General features: G+C 50.3%; 1 protein-coding gene across 5 annotated transcripts in view; it reads right to left on the reverse strand.

The window, feature by feature from the left end:
• MLXIPL (MLX interacting protein like) overlaps positions 1 to 2,525 on the reverse strand; it is a 54,720-nt gene extending 52,195 nt beyond the window's left edge. For 2 of the 5 annotated variants that reach the window (XM_055392725.2, XM_055392723.2), the window contains exon 1: positions 2,119 to 2,518. In XM_055392725.2, the coding sequence (XP_055248700.1) occupies positions 2,119 to 2,471 (353 nt within the window). In that variant the 5' untranslated portion in view covers positions 2,472 to 2,518. Of the gene's footprint in view, positions 1 to 2,118 lie in introns of all 5 variants that reach the window. The other 3 variants (XM_055392727.2, XM_055392726.2, XM_055392728.2) reach the window with 2 other exon arrangements.
• Positions 2,526 to 20,399: the final 17,874 nt, after the last annotated feature.

The raw sequence follows: 20,399 nt of genomic DNA on the forward strand, positions 1-20,399 counted from the left end.
CCCATGTTGCTTCCAGACCTCCTCCCAGTTCTGCTCAACAGTCCAGGCAAGCCCGTTTAACCCCAGGTTACAGGTGTGCAGAGTGAAGCCCGGAGGAAGACAGGGCTTGCCAAGGTCACTGACAGTAGTGGGAACAGAAACCAGGGCTTTGGAGCCAAGATGCTTGGGTTTGAATATCAGCTTTGCCGTTCCCAGGCTGTGTGACCTTGAGCCAGAGCCTTGACCTCTCTGAGCCTGTTTCCTCATCTGTAAAATGGAGATCTTTTCCTTCTCTGGTTATCAGGAAGAAGGAAACAGTGCCAGAAAAGCTTGTGCAGTGCCTGGCTTGCAGTAATGCATAGCAAACCCCAGTTCCTCTTCCTCTTCTCCTATCTGAACAGCAATCCTAAGCCTGCACGTCCCCTCTCTCTTCCCTCCTCTGCCCCACATCTGTAGCCAAAACTTCTTCTTTGGCCCTAACCAGAGAGTGAGGACTGCACTAATGATGGCCTCTCCCAGCCCCTGACAAACCCAACACATGTCTAAGCTTGCATTTAGCCACCACAGGGCTGGCAGCAGGGCCAAAGACAGCCCCGGGGAGGGTACCTGGGGAGGGCCATTGCCTGAAGGCACTAGAGACTCTGGGCAAGTGTGGCTGCAGGAGCCTCGGAGACATGACCTCTCCCACTTCCACGCTTCCAGTCCACTTTTCCATCCCACTCCACAGCCTGCAGAAGCTCATATGCCAGCCCTCCACTTCAGCTGACAAACATCATCTCCACCAGTGCCACCCCTATATTGGCTAGAGGATTTCAATCACAGGATTCCAAGACCCCAGGTGGATGGTTCCTGGACCCTGGCTCTGAGCTGCCCTCCCATGTGGTCCCCAGGCTGAGTCCCAACCCCAGCCTGAGCCCCGACCCTGATTCTAAACTGAGCCCTGGCCTGGCTCAGCCAGCAGACTGTCCTTAGGGGGGAATTAGGGAGAAGTGAGATGGGTCATCTTCTCAAGATGGGGGAAACTCCTGGCTACTACAGCTCAGACCTCTTCTGGTATTACAGAATCTTCCTCCTCTCCCAGAAGCTACCCTAGGCTGAGGAGCTGAGCTTCCCTGGGGCGGACCTGAGATTCCCAGACCTGTATTCTGAGACTTCTCCTGCATCTGAGGGCCTGGGCAGGACATGGGGCAGGGGAGTTGCTGAGTATAAGATAAGTTCTTGGGCAAAGTGGGGACCAGCTTAGCTCTCATAGATCCCTGGTCCCCCTGACTTCCTGACTCAGCTGACCCTGTAACACCATCCCCCTTGTGAAGGACCGGAGGGACTTGGTTGGAGTGGGCCACACTGTCCCCCAAAGCAACCTGGTGTTCCGTTTTATTCTGTCCCCATCTCCACACGAGTGGCCAAGGAACAGTAAACCTTCCCATGTCACGGAGGGAGAGCCATGCCCAGAGACGGAAAGTCGTGCGCCCGAGGTCACACAGTCAGACGCAGACAAGAACCCAAAGCTCCCAAACCCGGCCCAGAGGTGGGGGCAGGGTGGCTGGGAGGAAGCCCTGGCTTTCCCCCCTGGGCAGAGCAGTGGGAGTGCCGGCCACCACTTCTGTGGCCCCTACCTGTTGGCTAGAAGCCTAGGGGCCAGAATCCACATACCCCACCCTGCCATCTCCCTTCTTTCTGTCCCAGCCAGGGGCAGTTTTGGTCCTCCTCATCCCAGGGCCTACCTGGACAGGGTTTCTCCACTGGCATGTCACCTGCCCAGGGCAGGGAGAGCCAGAGGGAGGAAGGCCCTCCCTCCTGACTCCCTGGGCCCCCTCTCAACTCCTGGGAGAACCTCCCAGACCAGGATGGAAGGCCAGCCCAGCCCAGCCAGTGGGAGACACGGGGCTTCCAGGACCCGTGTGCATTTTTTCACCTTCTACCAGGATGAATTCTTGGATTCCTGATCCGGAGTCCTCCCTGGGGTACGAGTTTGCCTCCTTCCTCCTGGCAGCTGAGGCTGAGCGAGGAGGCCACATAAGCCTATGAACCCCTTCAACCCAGCTGAGCCAGAGACGCGCGCCTCTATGGGCAGAGGGGAAACTGAGGCCCAGCACAGAGGCGGATCCAATTCCCCTTGGGTGAGGCCCCTGCACCCACCTGATGACGCGGGGGCTCCACGCCCTCACCTGGAATCCGCTCGATCTGCAGAGGGGCGTGGCGCGGCCAGGGCCGGGGGTCCAGCGGGCGGCGGGCGGCCGGGGACGGGCGGCGGGCGGCGGGGGCGCTGCGGGGATGCTTGGGACCGCCCGACCGCGCTCGGCGCCTTCTCCGCGCGGGCGGCAGAGGGCTCCGTGCGCTGCGCCGCGGGCCCGGCTTTTAGCAGCGGGTGTGGACGCGGGCACCCCCGCCCCGCTCCGAGGTGTCCTTTGCCCCTTGATCTGGTGCCTCCTTCTCTCCTTAGCACGTGGGCGGCAGCCGCTCAGCCGCTCAGAGGCCTGTGGGGCAGCCATGGCCCGGGCCCTGGGCTCGGGCGCCTGCCAATCCCCGTCTGCCGCCGGCTCGTGCCCGCTCACCTTTAACCCCCTCTACTCTCCCCGGGGGCTCGGTGCCCGGCCCCCAGCCGCGGGCTGGGCTCGGGGAGGGAGGAGCCGCAGGTGTGGGGCCACCCCAGGTGGGCAGAGAAAGACGCTGGGACCGCCTCGGGCGCCTCCCAGAGCCCCAGCCCGGCTTTGAACCTCCTTCTAGTCCCCGAGTCCTCCCAGCACTCTCTCTCACTCTCATCCCTCACTCTTACTCTCTTCTCTCCCCGCTTTCTCTCTCTCTCTCTCTCCCCCTCCCTTTCCTCTCCCTCTCTCTTCTCTCCTCCAGGCTCCTCTCTCCCTCTCCCCTCACTTTCTCTCTACCCCCTCTTCTCTCTCCCCCCTCTCTCATCTCTTTCTCCCCCTTCCTCTCTTTCCCTCTCTCTCTCTCCTCTCTCTCTGTCTCTCACTCTGTCTCTCTCCTCTATCTCTCTCACTTTCTCTTTCTCTCTCTATTCCCCTCCTTTTTCACTCTCCTCCCTCTCTCCTCTTTCTCTCTCATTCTCCCCCCTCCTCTTTCTTTCTCTCTCTCTCTCACACTGTCTCTCTGTCCCCTGTCTCTCCCTGCCCCGTCTCTCTCCCTCTGTCTTCTCTCTTTCCCTCTGCCCCTGGCTCTCCTCTCTCTCTCCCACCCTCCTCTCTCTCTCCTTTACTTTCTCTCTACCCCCTCCTCTCTCTCTCCTTTCTCTTCTCTCTCTTTTTCTCTCTCCCTCTCTCCCACCTCTCTCTCTCATTCTCCTCCCTCTCTTTCCATCTCTCTCCACTCTCTGTCTCTCACTCTGTCTCTCTCCCTCTCTCTCCTCTCTCTCTCTCACTTTCTGACTTTCTCTCTCTCCCCCTCCTCTCTTTCTCCCCCCTCTTTCTCTCTCATTCTCCCCCCTCTCTTTCCCTCTCTCTCCTCTCTCTCTCACTCTGTCTCTCTCCCTCTCTCTCCTCTCTCTCTCTCACTTTGTCTCTACCCCCTCCTCTTTCTCTCTCTCCCTCTCTCTCCTCTCTCTCTCTCTCATTCTCCCCCCTTGTCTTTCTCTCTTTCCCTCTCTCACTCTCTCTCCCCCTTCTCTCTCCCTTTCTCTTCTCTCTCTTTCCTTCTCTCTGTCTCTCACTCTGTCTCTCCCCCTCCTTTCCCCCTCTCTCTCTCCCTCTCCTCTCCCTCTCTGTCTCTCCCTCTGTCTCTGTCTCTCTCGCTCTCTCATTGTCTATCTCCTATCTCTCTCTCATCTGGCTCACTGAGCCCCATTCATTCCCTCTTTGACCAGCTTCATCCCATGCTCCCTCTGAGTCCCCCCTCAAGCCCCCACCCTCCCTGCCCTTGACATCACATCCCCTCCCTAAACCCCATTCCCCTCCCTGAGCCGCCATTCCTCACCCCTCCCTGAGGCCCTTCCTGCCTTCCGGGGCCCACTGACTTCCCCTCTCTTGCTCTTAGTGCTGTGTCCTCTCAACTCTTTTTTTTTAAGCAATGGGTTCTCACTATGTTGCCCACGTTGGTCTCTATCTCCTGGTCTTAAGCGATCCTCCCACGTCAACCTCCCAAAGTGCTGGGATTACAGGTGCAAGCCACTGGGCCTGGCCCAGACTCTTACATTTACTCCACAAACATCCTTAAACACCCTTGGCGTAGCAGCCCAGTGAGAGAGCGGGATAGGCCAGTGGTGGTATCAGTTTCAAAGTCCAGGATGGATGCCTCCAATCCTCAGAGGTCCTGTGGAGTAGGCACCACCTGGGAAGGGGGCATTCAGGACCTCAGCTTGCCTGCCAGCTTCAAGGGGCCGTGTGGGGTAGAAGGAAGGATCCCCCTGGCCACCGCTCGGCCAGGAGCGGGCAGTGTGGGATGGAAAGAAGAAAGGGCTTTCACAGCCACGCTACCCAGCAATGAGGCAGCTTCCTCCCAGCCCCACGGGCTTCCTTCCTTCTATGGCTAGTGGGGGGCAGCAGAGGCAGAAGGGATCCTGCCAATAATGCCCCCCAGAGTCCCCTGGTGATGGCAGGAGGTACAGCGCAGGGGGAAGGCCGGGGGCATGCCGGAGGATGAGGCTGAGCCCGAGCCCAGAAGAGACCCTGAGTTGATCAGATTCTGCCCACACACTATTTATTTGTTTTGAGACAAAGTCTTGCTCTGTCACCCAGGCTGGAGTGCAATGGTGCAATCTCAGCTCACCGTGACCTCCGCCTCCTGGGTTCAAGTGATTCTCCCGCCTCAGCCTCTCAAATAGTTGGGACTACAGGTGCATGCCACCACGCCTGGCCAGTTTTTTTGTACTTTTAGTAAAGATGGGGTTTTGCCATGTTGGCCAGGCTGGTCTCAAACTCCTGGCCTCAAGTGATCTGCCTGCCTCGGCCTCCCAAAGTGCTGGGATTACAGGTGTGAGCCACTGCGCCCAGCCCCACAACCCATTTGGAATTCACTCTGCCTGAGGGTGGGCGGTGGTGGTGGAGGGGTGCATCTTGAGAAGGAAGCAGATGAAGACACCTCCTGCTTCTTCCACCCGCCTCATACGTCCTGGTGGGTCAGCTTGGCCTTCTCTGCCCACTGTTTCCTGTCTTGCATGAGTTTCTTGTCACGTGACCTCCTACTAGTAGGCTTCAGTCTGCTACCTTGGACAGACACCTGTTCATGGCCAGCGCCAGGACCCAGAGTCAGCGTGTGTGTGTGTGTGTGTGTGTAAGGGAAGTGGGGCTTGAGCCACCACCACATTGACTGGCTCTGCAACTGGGCATGATACTGATACTCCATCTCCCAGGGCCTCAGTTTCCCCGTACATAGGGTTGGTGGATTTAGCAAATACAAATCCAGGATGCCCCATTAAATTTGAATTTCAGATACACAATGGCTTTTTTTAGTATAAGTATGTCTCATGCCATATTTGTGGCATACTTATACTAAGAGATTATTCATAATGCTTATCTAAAACTCAAATGTAACTGGGCATCCTGGGTTGACCCTGCCCATATGTAAAACAGGAGAGGCAGGGAGGTGTGAATAAGATGTTCTCTAGTGGGGCGTGGTGGTTCATGCCTCTAACCCCAGCGCTTTGGGATACTGAGGTGGGAGGATCGCTTAGACGCCAGGAGTTTGAGACCAGCCTAGGCAACAATATAGTGAGACCCTGTCTCTAAAAAATAAAAACGTAAAAGATGCTCTCTCTCATGAACGCTCTTAGCTCCAGCTACACCCTGTAAAAAACCTCAGGTCTACCTGAAAGTGGTCCAGAGGTGTTTGTCTGTATCCTTTGCAGAGGAAGAGGAGAGCCGGGGGAAGATAGGAAGTAGGGTGCAGGACTCAGCTGTGGTCACAGGGCATCAAAGAGAAGAGGCAGAAAGAAGAAGTTCCTAGAGGCAGTGCAATCCTGGAGGGCTTTCTGAAGGAGGAAGATTTTCATGGTTACTTTGATGCTGGAAAGGAAGGGAGGTGGATTAGGGGGCCTCTGGTGGAGTGCTCCCTGACTTTAATGGAGGTGGAGAGGCATGGAGGGTCTCCTCTTTTTTTCTGAGAAAGAGAGTTTCACTTCTTAGCCTGGGCTGGAGTGCAGTGGGTCCACCATGGCTCACTGCAACCTTGAACTCCTGGGCTAAAGTGATCATTCTGCTTTAGCCTCTTGAGTAGCTGGGATCACTAGTAGGCTCCAACACGCCCAGCTAATTTTTGTTTGTTTTTGTAGAGACAGGGTCTCACCATGTTGTCCAGGCTGGCCTTGAACTCCTGGGTTCAAGCAATCCTCCTGCCATGGCCTCCCAAAGTGCTGGGATTACAGGTGTGAGCCACTGTGCCTGGCTGTGAAGATCAATATAAAGTATCTTCCCCTTCATATGAAGAGTACCTATACCTAGGGCAGTCTCTCTTCGACCCAACAAGTTACTATCACTTTTTTTTTTTTTTTGAGACAGAGTTTCACTTGTGTTGCCCAGGCTGGAGGGCACTGATCTCGGCTCACTGCAACCTCCGCCTCCCAGGTTTAAGCGATTCTCCTGCCTCAGCCTCCCAAGTAGCTGGGATTACAGGCACCCACCACCGCGCCTGGCTAATTTTTGTATTTTTAGTAGAGATGGAGTTTCCCCATGTTGGCCAGGCTGGTCTTGAACTCCTGACCTCAGGTGATCCGTGTGCCTCGGCCTCCCAAAGTGTTGGGATTACAGGCATGAGCCACCATGCCTGACCCCAGTACCACTTCTTTTTTTTTTTTTTTTGAGATGGAGTCTCGCTGTGTCTCCCACGCTGGAGTGCAGTGGCTCAATCTTGGCTCACTGCAAGCTCTGCCTCCCGGGTTCACGCCATTCTCCTGCCTCAGCCTCCTGAGTGGCTGGGACTACAGGCGCCCGCCACCACACCTGGCTAATTTTTTGTATTTTTAGTAGAGACGGGGTTTCACCGTGTTAGCCAGGATGGTCTTGATCTCCTGACCTCATGATCCGCCTGCCTCGGCCTCTCAAAGTGCTGGGATTACAGGCATGAGCCACCGCGCCCGGCCCCCCAGTATCACTTCTGACTAACGTTTACCAAACACTTACTACTTGCCAGGGTCCCACCCACACCTGCTAAGTTGTTTATGTGGGTTAATCATTTAATCCCTTCCACAACCAGATGAAGTGAGTGTGTTTCCCCCATTTTACAGATGAAGAGACAGAGGCACAGGGAGGTTGGGTCATTTGTCTGAGGTTCATACTGGCCGTAAGCGGCGGAGCTGGAATTTGAGCCCTGGTGTCCTGGCTCTCTGTACCTGCCGTGTGACAGATCCTGAGCTGGAAGCTGGAACTGGAGAAATGACATAAATGCCATCCCTGCCCTCAGAGGACCTCTGGTCTAACAGTGGGGACAGGTTAGTCTCTAAGAACTCCAGTACAGGGCAGGCTGGCATCAGAGCTGTGAGGGAGCATGCCGGGAAAGGACTGATTCGGTCTGTGCATGAGGGGAAGTGGAGGCTAGGATGAGAAGGATGAGTCAGTTCTGCAACAACCTTCAGCTTTAGGATCAGACATTGGGAGAAATAGTATTCCTTTCTCTTTTCTTTTTTCTGTTTTCTGTTTTTTTTTTTTTTTTAGATGGAGTCTTGCTCTGTCACCCAGGCTGGAGTACAGTGGTGCAATCTCAGCTCACTGCAATCTCCACCTCCCAGGTTCAAGCGATTCTCCTGCCTCAGCCTCCCGAGTGGCTGGGATTACAGGTGTGTACCACCACCCGGCTAATTTTAGTATTTTTAGTAGAGACGGAGTTTCACCATGTTGGCCAGGCTGGTCTCAAACTCCTGGTTCTCTCCCGCCCAGCCGGGAGGAAGAGCATTCTAGGTGAAACTACGTCTTGAGCTAAGGCAGAAGAGGTGTGGAAATGCAGCATATGATTGGGGAATGGGCCAGCCACAGTGGCTTACGCCTGTAATCCCAGCACTTTGGGAGGCTGACATGGGAGGACAGCTTGAGCCCGGGAGTTCAAGACCAGCCTGGGCAACATAGTGGGATTATACCTCTATAAAAAATAAAAATAAATAAATCAGCCAGGCATGGTGGTGCATGGCAGTAGTCCCAGCTACTCGAGAGGCTTAGGCGGGAGGATTGCTTCAGCCCAGGAGGTTGAGGCTGCCGTGAGTCATAATTGTGCCACTGTATTCCTGCCTTGGTGACAGAGTGAGACCCTGTCTTGAAATAATAATAATAATAATTGTGAGTAAAAAAGCCCCCCAGAAAGTATATACTATATGATTCATTTACATAAAATTCAAGAAAATGTAGGGTAACCTGTAGTGACACAAAGCAGATTAGAAGTTATTGTAATCGGCCGGGCGCAGTGGCTCATGCCTGTAATCCCAGCACTTTGGGAGGCCGAGGCGGGCAGATCACCCGAGGTCAGGGGTTCAAGATCAGCCTGGGCAACACAGTGAAACTCCGTCTCTACTAAAAATACAAAATTAGCCAGGTGTGGTGACACATGCCTGTAATCCCAGCTGCTCGGGAGGCTGAGGCAGGAGAATCGCTTGAACCTGGGAGGTGGAGGATGTGGTGAGCCGATATCGCGCCATTGCACTCCAGCCTGGGCAACAAGAGTAAATCTCTGTCTCACCAAAAAAAAAAAAGAAAAAGAAAAAAAAAAAAAGAAAGAAAAGAAAAAAAAAAAAAAAGAAATTGTAATTGTAATCCCAGCACTTTGGGAGGCCCAGGCAGACCTCCCTCACTTGAGGTCAGGAATTTGAGAGCAGCCTAGGCAACATAAAAAACCCCATCTCTACTAAAAATACAAAAAAATCAGCCAGGCATGGTGGCACACACCTGTGGTTTCAGCTACTTGGGAGGCTAAGGCATGAGGGTCACTTGAAAGCCGGAGGAAGAGGTTGTAGTGAGTCAAGATCTCGCCACTCCAGCCTGGGTGACAGAGCGAGACTCTGTCTCAAAAAAAAAAAAAAAAAAAAAAAAGTAAATCTTTGTGGGCCAGGTGCAGTGGTTTACACCTGTAATCCCAGCATTTTGGGAGGCTGAGGTGGGTGGATCATCTGAGATCAGGAGTTTGAGACCAGCCTGGCCCCGTCTCTACTAAAAATACAAAAATCAGTCAGGCATGGTGGCAGGCGCCTGTAATCCCAGCTACTCAGGAGGCTGAGGCAGGAGAACCACTCGAACCCGGGAGGTGGAGGGTGCAGGAAGCCATGATCACACCGCTACACTCCAGCCTGGGCAATACAGCAAGACTCTGCCTCAAAAAATAAATAAATAAATAAATCTTTGTGACTTTGATTTAGAAAATTGTTCTTTAGATAGGACACTAAAGCACAAGCAAGAGAAGAAAAAATAGGTAAAATGGACTTCACCAAAATAGAATAAAAAACGTTTGTGCTTCAAAAGACATCATCAAGAGAATAAAGATAACCTACAGAGGGGAACTAAATTGCAAATCATATATCTGGTAAAAGACTAGTTTCCCAGAAATATAAAGAACTCTTACAATATAAAGATAGCCCAATCAAAACATGGGCAAATTGTCTGATCATTGCAATGCTATTCACAATAACAAAAACATGTAATCAAACCAGGTGCCCATCAATGGTGGTTTGGATAAAGAAAATGTGGTAATGGATACACCATGGAATACTACACAGCCATAAAAAGGAAGAAAAACCATGTCCTTTGCAGCAACATGAATGCAGTTGGAGGCCATTATCCTAAGCAAACTAGCACAGAAATAGAAAATAAAATACTGCATGTTCTCACTTATAAGTGGGAGCTAAACATTGGGTATATATGAACACAAAGATGGTGTATTAGTCCATTTTCACACAGCTGATAAAGACATACCCAAGACTGGGTAATTTATACAGGAAAAAGGGTTTAATGGACTTACAGTTCCACGTAGCTGGGGAGGCCTCACAATCATGGTAGAAGGCGAGGAGGAGCAAGTCACATCTTACATGGATGGCAGCAGGCAAAGAGAGCTTTTCAGGGAAACTGCTATTTTTAAAACCATTGGATCCCCTGGGACTTATTCACTATCACAAGAACAGCAGGAGAAAGACCTGCTCCCATGATTCAATTACCTCCCACCAGGTCTCTCCCACAACAGGTTCGAATTCAAGATGAGATTTGGGTGGGGACACAGCCAAAACATATCAGATGGTAACAATAGACACTGGGGACTATAGAGAGGAGAGAGAGGGAGACAAGGGCAGAAAAACTACCTTTTGGGCACTATGCTCAGTACCTGAGTTCAGTCATACTTCAAACCTCAGCACCACGCCATATACCTCATAAAAAATCTGCACATCTACCTTCTGATTCTAAAAGAAAATTTGAGGCTGGGTGTGGTGGCTCATGCCTGTAATCCTAGCACTTTTGGGTGGGTGGATCACTTGAGGTCAGGAGTTCAAGACCAACATGGTGAAACCCCATCTCTACTAAAAATAAAAAATAATTAAAAAAAAATTAGCTGGCGTGGCAGCGTGCGCCTGTCGTCCCAGTTACTCGGGAGGCTGAGGCAGGAGAATTGCTTGAACCAGGGAGGCGGAGGTTGCAGTGAGCCAAGATCCTGCCACTGCACTCCAGCCTGGTGACAGACAGAGCAAAACTCCGTCTCCAAAAAGGAAAAAAGAAAAGTTGGGGCCGGGCGCAGTGGCTCATGCCTGTAATCCCAGCACTTTGGGAGGCCAAGGTGGGTGGATCACTTGAGGTCAGGAGTTCGAGACCAGCATGACTAACAGGGTGAAAACCCCATCCCTAGTAAAAATACAAACATTAACTGGGTGTGGTGGCGGGCGCCTGTAATCCCAGCCACTCGGGAGGCTGAGGCAGTAGAATTGCTTGAACCTGGGAGGCAGAGGTTGCAGTGAGCAAAGGTGGTGCCACTGCACTCCAGCCTGGGTAACAGAGCCAGACTCCATCTCAAAAAGAAAAAGTTGAAAAAGGAAAAATAAAAACAGAGGCAAAGGGTCTTAATACACATTTTTACAGAGAAGATCTACAAATGGCCAATAAGTACCGTACATGAAAAGATGTTTGACATCATTAGTCATCAGAGAAACACAAATCAAATTATGAGATGCCACTTCACACCCACTAGGGTGGCTATAATTAAAAAAGACGGGAAGCTAGTGTTGGCAAAGAAATTGGAACCCTTGGCTGGGTGTGGTGGCTCAACCTGTAATCCCAGCCCTTTGGGAGGCTGACGTGGGAGGATCACTTGAGGCCAGGAGTTTGAGACTAGCCTAGGCAACATAGTGAGACCCCCATTTCTACCAAAAAAAAAAAAATGTAAAAAATTAGTCAGGCATGGTGGTGCGCACCTGTAGTCCCAGCTACTCAGAAGGCTGAGGCGGGAGGATCACTTGAGCCCAGAAGGTTGAGGCTGCCGTGAGCCATGAACACACCACTACACTCCAGCCTGGGGGACAGAGAAACACCCTGTCTCAAAAATATAAAATAAAATAAAATAAAATAAAATAAAATGAAATAAAATAAAATAAAGAAATTGGAACCGTTGTGCTTTGCTCGTGTAAATGTAAAGCGGTACAGCTGCTTTAGAAAGCAGTCTGGCCCTTTCTCAAAAAGCTAAACATAGAGTTATCATATATTCACTCCTCAGTATATACCCAAGAGAAACGAAAACATATGTCACACAAAGATTTATATGCGAATGTTCATAGCATTATGCATAATAGCCCCAAAGTGGAAAAACCCCAATGTTCACCAACTGATGAGTGGGTAAACAACTTATGGTACGTTCATTATAATAGAATATTATTCAGCCGTAAAAAGCACAACATACATACACAAAATATTATTCAGCCTTAAAAAGGAATGAAGTTGGCCAGGTGCAATGGTTCAGGCCTGTAATCCCAGCACTTTAGGAGGCCGAAGCAGGAGGATCACTTGAGGTCAGGAGTTCGAGACCAGCCTGACCAACATCTTGAAACCCCGCCTCTACTAAAAATACAAAAATTAGCTGGGCATGGTGGTGCATGACTGTAATCTCAGCCACTTGGGAGGCTGAGGCAAGAGAATCGCTTGAACCCGGGAGGAGGAGGTTGCAGTGAGCCAAGATCATGCCACTGAACTCCGGCCTGGGCAACAAAATGATACTCTGTCTCAAAATAAATAAATAAACAAATAAATAAATAAAATAAAAAATTAGCCAGGGGCCGGGAATGATGGTTCATGCCTGTAATCCCAGCACTTTGAGAGGCTGAGGTGGGTGGATCACTTGAGGTGAGGAGTTCGAGACCAGCCTGGCCAACTGGTGAAACTCTGTTTCTACTAAAAATACAAAAAAAAAAAAAAAAAAAAAAAAAAACTTGGCCAGGTGTGGTGGCACGCAGCTGTAATCCCAGCTACTCGGAAGGCTGAGGCAGGAGAATCACTTGAACCCGGGAGGCAGAGGTTGCAGTGAGCCAAGATCACACCACTGCATTCCAGCCTGGGCGACAGAGCAAGACTCCATCTCAAAAAAAAAAAATTAGCCAGGCATGGTAGCATGTCTGTAGTCCCAGTGACTCAGGAAGCTGAGGCAGGCAGATTGCTTGAGCCCAGGAGCTCGAAGCTGCAGTGAGCTGAGATTGTGCCACTGGACTCCAGTCTGGACGACAGAGCGAGACTCCGTCTCAAAAAAAAAAAAAAAAAACATTATACTGAATGAAATAATCCAGTCACAAAAGAAAAAATACTATATGAGTCCATTTATATGCGGTATCTGGAGTAATCAAATTCATAGAGACAGAAAGTAGAATGGTGCGTGCCAGGGGCTGTGGGGAAGAGGAATGAGGAGTGAGTGTTTCATGGGGATGGAGTTTCAGTTTGGGAAGGTGAGGAAAATTCTGGAAGTGGATGATGGTGACGGTTGCACAACAATGTGAATATATTTAATGCTACTGAGCTGTTCATTTAAGTGGTTTAAAGGATAAATTTTATGTTACATATATTTTACCACAATAAAAAAATCAAAAGGAATTAGGTACTGATAAATGCTGCACTGTGAATGAATCTTGAAAACATTATGCTGAATAAAAGCAGCCAGTCACTGGCCGGGGGCGGTGGCTCACGCCTGTAATCCCAGCACCTTGGGGGCCGAGGCGGGAGGATCACGGGGTCAGGAGTTCGAGACCAGCCTGGCCAACATGGCGAAACTCTGTCTCTACTAAAAATATAAAAAGTAGCTGGGTGTAGTGGCGGGCGCCTGTAATCCCAGCTACTTGGGAGGCTGAGGCAGGAGAATTATTTGAACCCGGAAGGTGGAGGTTGCAGTGAGCTGAGATCATGCTATTGCACTCCAGCCTGGGCGACAAGAGCAAGACTGTCTCAAAAAAAAAAAAAAAAAAGCCAGTCACGAAAGACCATATATTATATGATTCCATTTATAGGAAATGTGCAGGATAGGCCAATCTATAGAGAAAGAAAGTAGATTTGTGGTTGCCAGGGCTGGGTGGGCAGGCTTGGGGGCAAATGCAGAGTCACTGTTGAGATCTCTGCTCACTGCAACCTCTGCCTCCCGGGTTCAAGCGATTCTCCTGCCTCAGCCTCCCGAGTAGCTGGGATTACAGGCACCCACCACCACACCCAGCTAATTTTTTTTTTTTTTTTTTGAGACGGAGTCTTGGTCTGTCACCCAGGCTGGAGTGCAGTGGTGCAATCTTGGCTCGCTGAAAGCTCTGCCTTCTGGGTTTACGCCATTCTCCTGCCTCAGCCTTCCCAGCAGCTCGGACTAAAGGCGCACGCTGCCACGCCCAGTTAATTTTTTTTTTTTTTTTGTATTTTTAGTAGAGGGGGGTTTCACTGTATTAGCCAGGATGGTCTTGATCTCCTGACCTCATGATCCGCCTGCCTCGGCCTCCCAAAGTGCTGGAATTACAGGCGTGAGCCACCATGCCCGGCCAATGCCCAGCTAATTTTTGTATTTTTAGTAGAGATGGGGCTTTACCATGTTGGCCAGGCTGGTCTCGAACTCCTGACCTCAGGTGATCCATTCATCTTGGCCTCCCAAAGCGCTGAGATTACAGGTGTGAGCCGCCAGGGTATGAGGTTTCTTTTGGGCGAGATGAAAATGTTCTACGATTGATTGTGCAAACAGGGCACCGTGGCTCATGCCTGTAATCCTAGCACTTTGGGAGGCTGAGAGGGGAGGATCGCTTGAGCCCAGGAGTTCGAGACCATCCTGGCCAACATAGTGAGACCCTGTCTCTAAGAAGAAAAAAAAATCAAACCATCAATGCCATTAAAGTTCCCAGAGTCTCCCTGCCAACTCCAAAGCCCTTCTATCAGAGAGCTACACTTCTGAATTTTGTTTATTGTTTCCAAACTTTCACTCTGTATGTATCTCCAAGCAATATAAAATATAGTTTTGCCTGTTTCTTTTCTTTTCTTTTTTGACAGGGTCTCGCTCTGTCACCCAGGCTGGAGTGTAGTGGTGGGATCAAGCTCAGTGCAGCCTCGACGTCTTTGGCTCAAGCAATCCTCCTGCCTCAGCCTCCCAAGCGTTGAGATTACAGGTGTGAGACACTAGACCGGGCAGTTTGGCTGGCTTTCTCCTGCCTTCCTTCCTTCCTTCCTTCCTTCCTTCTTTCCTTCCTTCCATCCTTCCTTCCTTCCCTTCTTCCCTCCCTCCTTCCTTCCTTCCTTTCTTTCCTTTCTTTCTCTCTCTCTTTCTCCTCCCCTCCCCTCCCTCCGTCCCTTCCTCCCTCCCTCTCCCTCTCTCTCTTTCTTTCTTTCTTAGATGGAGTCTCACACTCTGTCACCCAGGCTGGAATGCAGTGGTGTAATCTCGGCTCACTGCAACCTCCACATACCGGGTTCAAGCGATTCTCCTGCCTCAGCCTCCCGAGCAGGGACTACAGGCGCCTGCCACCACGCCTGGCTAACGTTTTTTTATTTTTAGTAGAAACGGGGTTTCACCTTGTTGGTCAGGCTGGTCTAGAACTCTTGACCTCGTGATCCACCTGCCTCGGCCTCCCAAAGTATTGGGATTACAGGTGTGAGCCACCGCGCCTGGCCAATCTTTCCTGTTTCTAAGCTTTATATAAACAGTAGTATACTGAATATATTTTTCTGCCGCTTCCCTTTTTCACTCAGTGTTGTTTGAGATTCATTCAAATTCACATGCGTGGCTGTAGTTTTCTCATTTTTGTTGCTGTATATATGAAGTACTCCATTGTATGAAGACACACTGGTGTCTTTGCCATTCTCCTATGGTTGGACATTTGGATTGTTTCCAGGTTTTTTTGTGACTACAAATAATACAGGCAGGGCGCGGTGGCTCACGCCTATAATCCCAGCACTTTGGGAGGCTGGGGTGAGCAGATCACCTGAGGTCAGGAGTTGGATACCAGCCTGACCAACATGGGGAAACCCCATCTCTACTAAAAATACAAAAATTAGCTGGGAGTAGTGGCACACGCCTGTAATCCCAGTTACTCAGAAGGCTGAGGCACAAGAATCGCTTGAACCTGGGAGGCGGAGGTTGCAGTGAGCCAAGATCGTGCCACCACACACTCAGCCTAGGCGACAGAGCAAAACTCTGTCTCAAAAATAAAAAATAAAATAATAATAATAAAAATAAAAATTCCTGTCCCTGCCTCCTAGTCCAAGAGGGAAAAATTTTGTAGAAGTTTGTATTAATTTCCTATAGCCACTATAATAAATTAACACAAAATCAGTGGCTTTGGACAACTCAAATGTATTATCTTACAGTTCTGGATGTCAGGAGCCCAAAATGGTTCTTTGTTTGTTTTGAGACAGAGTCTCACTCTGTCACCCAGGCTGGAGTGCAGTGGCACAATCTCGGCTCACTGCAACCTCCACCTCCCAGGTTCAAGCGATTCTTGTGCCTCAGCCTTTTGAGTAGCTGGGATTATGGGCCGGTGCCATCACACCCAGCTAATTTTTGTATTTTTAGTAGAGATGGGGTCTCACCATGTTGGCCAGGCTGGTCTCAAACTCCTAAGCTCAAGCGATCTGCCCGCCTCCACCTCCCAAAGTGCTAGGATTACAAACGTGAACCACCGTGCCCTGCCTCAAATGAGCTTTATTGGGCTGAAATCAAGGTGTCCTACTGGAGTCCCCAGAGGCCGAGTCCATTCCCTTGCCTTTTTCTGCTTCCAGAGGTTTCCTGCATTCCTTGGCTTATGGCCTCTGCCTTCATCTTCAAAGCCACCAGTTTCTCTCTGACTCTGACCCTCTGCTTCCACTATCACATTTCCTTCTCGGATTCTGACCCTCCTTCCTCCCTCTTATAAGAACCCTTGTGATTATGTTGGGTCCAACTTGGTGATCTAGGATGCTCACTGCATCTCAAGCGTCTTTTTTTTTTTTTGAGTCAGGGTCTTGCTCTGTTGCCCAGTCTGGAATGCAGTGGCACTATCATAGCTCACTGCAGCATCTACCTCCTGAAATCAAGTGATCCTTCTGCCTCAGCCTCCTGAGTAGCTGGGACTACAGCATGCACCACCATACCTGGCTAATTAAAATAAAACTTCTTTTTATAGATATGGGGGTCTCACTATGTTGTGCAGGCTGGTCTTGTACTCTTGGGCTCAAGTGATCCTTCTGCCTCAGCCTCCCAAAGTGCTGGGATTACAGGCATGAGCCACCAAGCCTGGCCCATTTCAAGATTCTTCTTCTTTTTTTTTTTTGAGACACAGTCTCGCTCTGTCACCCAGGCTGGAGTGCAGTGGCGTGATCTCGGCTCACTGCAAGCTCCGCCTCCTGGGTTTATGCCATTCTCCCATCTCAGCCTCCTGAGTAGCTGGGACTACAGGCGCCCGCCACCACACCCAGCCAATTTTTTTGTATTTTTAGTAGAGACAGGGTTTCATTGTTGGCCAGGATGGTCTTGATCTCCTGACCTCATGATCCACCCGCCTTGGCCTCCCAAAGTGCTGGGATTACAGGCATGAACCACCGTGACCAGCATTTTTTTTTTTTTTTTTTTTAGAGATGGAGTCTTACTCTGTTGCCCAGGCTGGAGTGCAGTGGCGCCATCTCAGCTCACTGAAGCTCTGCCTCCCAGATTCGAGCAATTCTCCTGCCTCAGCCTCCCAAGCATCTCAAAATTCTTTTGTTCTTTTCTTCTCTCTCTCTTTTTTTTTTTTTTTTTTTTTTGCGACGGAGTTTCGCTTTTGTTGCCCAGGCTGGAGGGCAACGGCATGATCTTGGCTCACTGCAACCTCCGCCTCCCGGGTTCAAGCGATTCTCCTGCTTCAGCCTCCCAAGTAGCTGGGACTACAGGCATGCGCCACTATACCCGGGTAATTTTCTATTTTCAGTAGAGACAGGGTTTCTCCATGTTGGTTAGGCTGGTCTCAAACTCCCAACCTCAGGTGATCCACCTGCCTCGGCCTCCCAAAGTGCTGGGATTATAGGTGTGAGTCACCATGGCTGGCCAAGATTCTTAACTCTACTGCATTTGTAGAGTCCCTGTTGCCATGTAAGGTAACATATTTACAGGTTCCAGGGTTAGCATGGGGATGTCTTTTGGGACAAGGGGGAATTATTGGATCTACCACAGAGGGAAACAACTGAGTAGGTGTGACATGAATATCTTTGAATTACCCAGTTTGTTAAAGTGTTCTCCAAAGTGAACTGATTCTGTCTTCTGCTAACATTGCATGAGAGTTCCTGGTGCTCCCCTTCCTCACCAACACTTGATGTTATTGGACTTTTTAATTTGTGCCAACCTGACAGCTATGAAATGTCTGAGCTCTGATTTCTATGTGATCAAGAAAAGAAAGGTGGCCCATGGTATTGAATGTGAAAAAGCAGGGCCCTAGCAGTAAGAAGGTAATTGGTAACCTTGGCTAGAGGGATGCACTTGAACTGGTGGGAGGGAGTGAAATTAGACTGAGTCACAGAACAAGGGGGAGTGGTAAGAAAATGGACAGAGGAAGTGCAGGATGTAGAGGGTACTTTCAAAATATTGGGTGGGGAGAGAAAGCAAAGTCTAAAGGCAGAAATTACAGGTGAAAGAGACAGAAAGAGAGACAGACAGACAGACAGACATTCATTACTACTGTAGTGGAACAAGGCTTTTTTTTTTTTTTTTAAAGATGGACTCTTGGTCTGTCACCCAGGCTGAAGTGCAGTGGCACAATCTTGGCTCACTGCAACCTCCACCTGCTGAGTTCAAGCAATTCTTCTGCCTCAGCCTCTTGAGTAGCTGGGACTACAGGTGTAAGCCACCATGCCCAGCTAACTTTTGTAGTTTTAGTAGAGACGGAGTTTCACCATGTTGGCCAGGCTGGTCTTGAACTCCTGACCTCAGGTGATTCGCCCCACTTTGGCCTCCCAAAGTGCTGAAATTATAGGCGTGAGCCACGGTGCCCCTCCCAAGGCATCTTAAAGGAGTAAAGGAGACAGGTGAAAGTGAGACCCACAGCAAGGGTACCTGGGTTGGCTTTGGAATGAAGAGAGGTTGCCCTTCCTGGAGGCAGTAGGGAAGGAAGGGCTCTGGACAGAGGCAAAGAACATGCAGCCAGGCGTGGTGGCTCACGCCTGTAATCCCAGCACTTTGGGAGACCATGGTGCGAGGATCACTTGAGTCCAGGAGTTCAAGACCAGCCTGGACAATATAGCAAGTCCATATTGCTACAAAAAAATAAAAAATTAGCTGGGCACAGTGGCACAGGCCTGTAGTCCCAGCTACTGTGGAAGCTGAGGTGGGAGGATCCTTTGAGCCCAGGAGTTCGAGGCTACAGTGAGCTATGAACGAGCCACTGCGTTCTTGCCTGGACAACACAATGAGACTGTCTCAAAAAAAAAGCAAAGATGTGGAGACAGGAACTGGCAGGAGAGTTATCTGCTGAGGGACAGGAGTGGGCTTGGTTGTCTGAGGAGTATGGGGAAAGTTTACAGGGGGCATTGTTATGGGGTATTGAGGCTGAACAAAGGGGGATCAGCGAGAAAGAGGGGACAAGCTGAGGTAGGAACCTCCCATTGGCGCTGACCACTGCCTTTTAGGTTGAAGAAGGCTTGTAACACAAAGTGGGAGGGGCCGAGGGAGGGCTGGATAGAGGGAGTATCTAGGAGACCCCCGAACACTTAGTGAACACAATGGGCCCTGAGGAGGCAGAGCAAACTGGGGAGCTCAGAAAGGCTTACCAGAGGAGGTGACATTTGAGCTGGGCTTCAGAGGTGCAATAGGAGTTCTGAAATTGAAGGAGAAAATAATGGAACCAAAGAGAAGTCCACAGGCAAGGTAAGGGCTAAAATAAATGGTGAAAGGGGCCAGGCATGGTGGCTCACACCTGTAATCCCAACACTTTGGGACGCCGAGGCGGGTGGATCACTTGAGGTCAGGAGTTCAAGACCAACCTGGCCATCATGGTGAAAACCCCATCTCTACTAAAAACACACAAAAGAAGGCTGCATGCAGTGGCTCATGACTGTAATCCCAGCACTTTGGGAGGCCGAGGTGGGCGGATCACGAGGTTAGGAGATCGAGACTATCCTGGCTAACATGGTGAAACCCTGTCTCTATTAAAAATACAAAAAATTAGCCGGGCTTGGGGGCGGGTGCCTGTAGTCCCAGCTACTCAGGAGGCTGAGGCAGGAGAATGGTGTGAACCCGGGAGGCGGAGCTTGTAGTGAGCTGAGATCGCGTCACTGCACTCTGGCCTGGGTAACACAGTGAGACTCTGTCTCAAAAAAAAAAAAAAAAAAAAAAAAAAAAATTACTCGGGCGTGGTGGCGCATGCCTGTGATCCCAGCTACTCCGGAGGCTTAGGCAGGAGAATTGTTTGAACCTGGGTGGCAAAGATTGCAGTGACCTGAGATCACACCACTGACTCCAGCCTGGGCGACAGAGGGAGACTCTGTCTAAAAAGAAAGTGAAGGGACTGTGTGAGTCCAGAGGTAAAGGGAATAACCCCCTAGCCTGGGAAGGTGGAGAGGGCTTCCTGGAGGTGGTGATATTCCAGATGAGTCTTGAAGGGGAAAGCCAATTTTAGTTGTCGTAAAAATGTAGAAATGTTTTAAAAAAAAGTAGAAGTGTTACTTTTATGGTCTGTCAACAAGGCTGTCCTGCCGCTTCTCCCAGACATTGGCACCATGCCTGCCCACCGTGCTATGGCTGGATAGGGAGAGTCCTTGCTCAGCTCTTCCCGCCCCTATGCCTTGGCTTATGGATTTCTGTTTGCTTTCATCATTTTCTCCTTCAACTTGAGAACTCCTATTCAACCTCTGAAACCCAGCTCAAATGCCACCTCCTCTGGTAAGCCTTCCTAATTGCTCTTTGTACTTTTGTAGCAGTGTATTAAGGTGGAACAAGCTCAGTTGTCGTTTTTGTTTTTTGAGACGGGGTCTTGCTCCGTTTCCCAGGCTGGAGTACAGTGGCAAAATCATAGGTCACTGCAGCCTCAACCTCCTGGGCTCAAGTGATCCTCCCACCTCAGCCTCCTGAGCAGC

This window comes from Gorilla gorilla, chromosome 6, assembly GCF_029281585.2.
Source record: "Gorilla gorilla gorilla isolate KB3781 chromosome 6, NHGRI_mGorGor1-v2.1_pri, whole genome shotgun sequence".
NCBI lineage: Eukaryota > Metazoa > Chordata > Mammalia > Primates > Hominidae > Gorilla > Gorilla gorilla.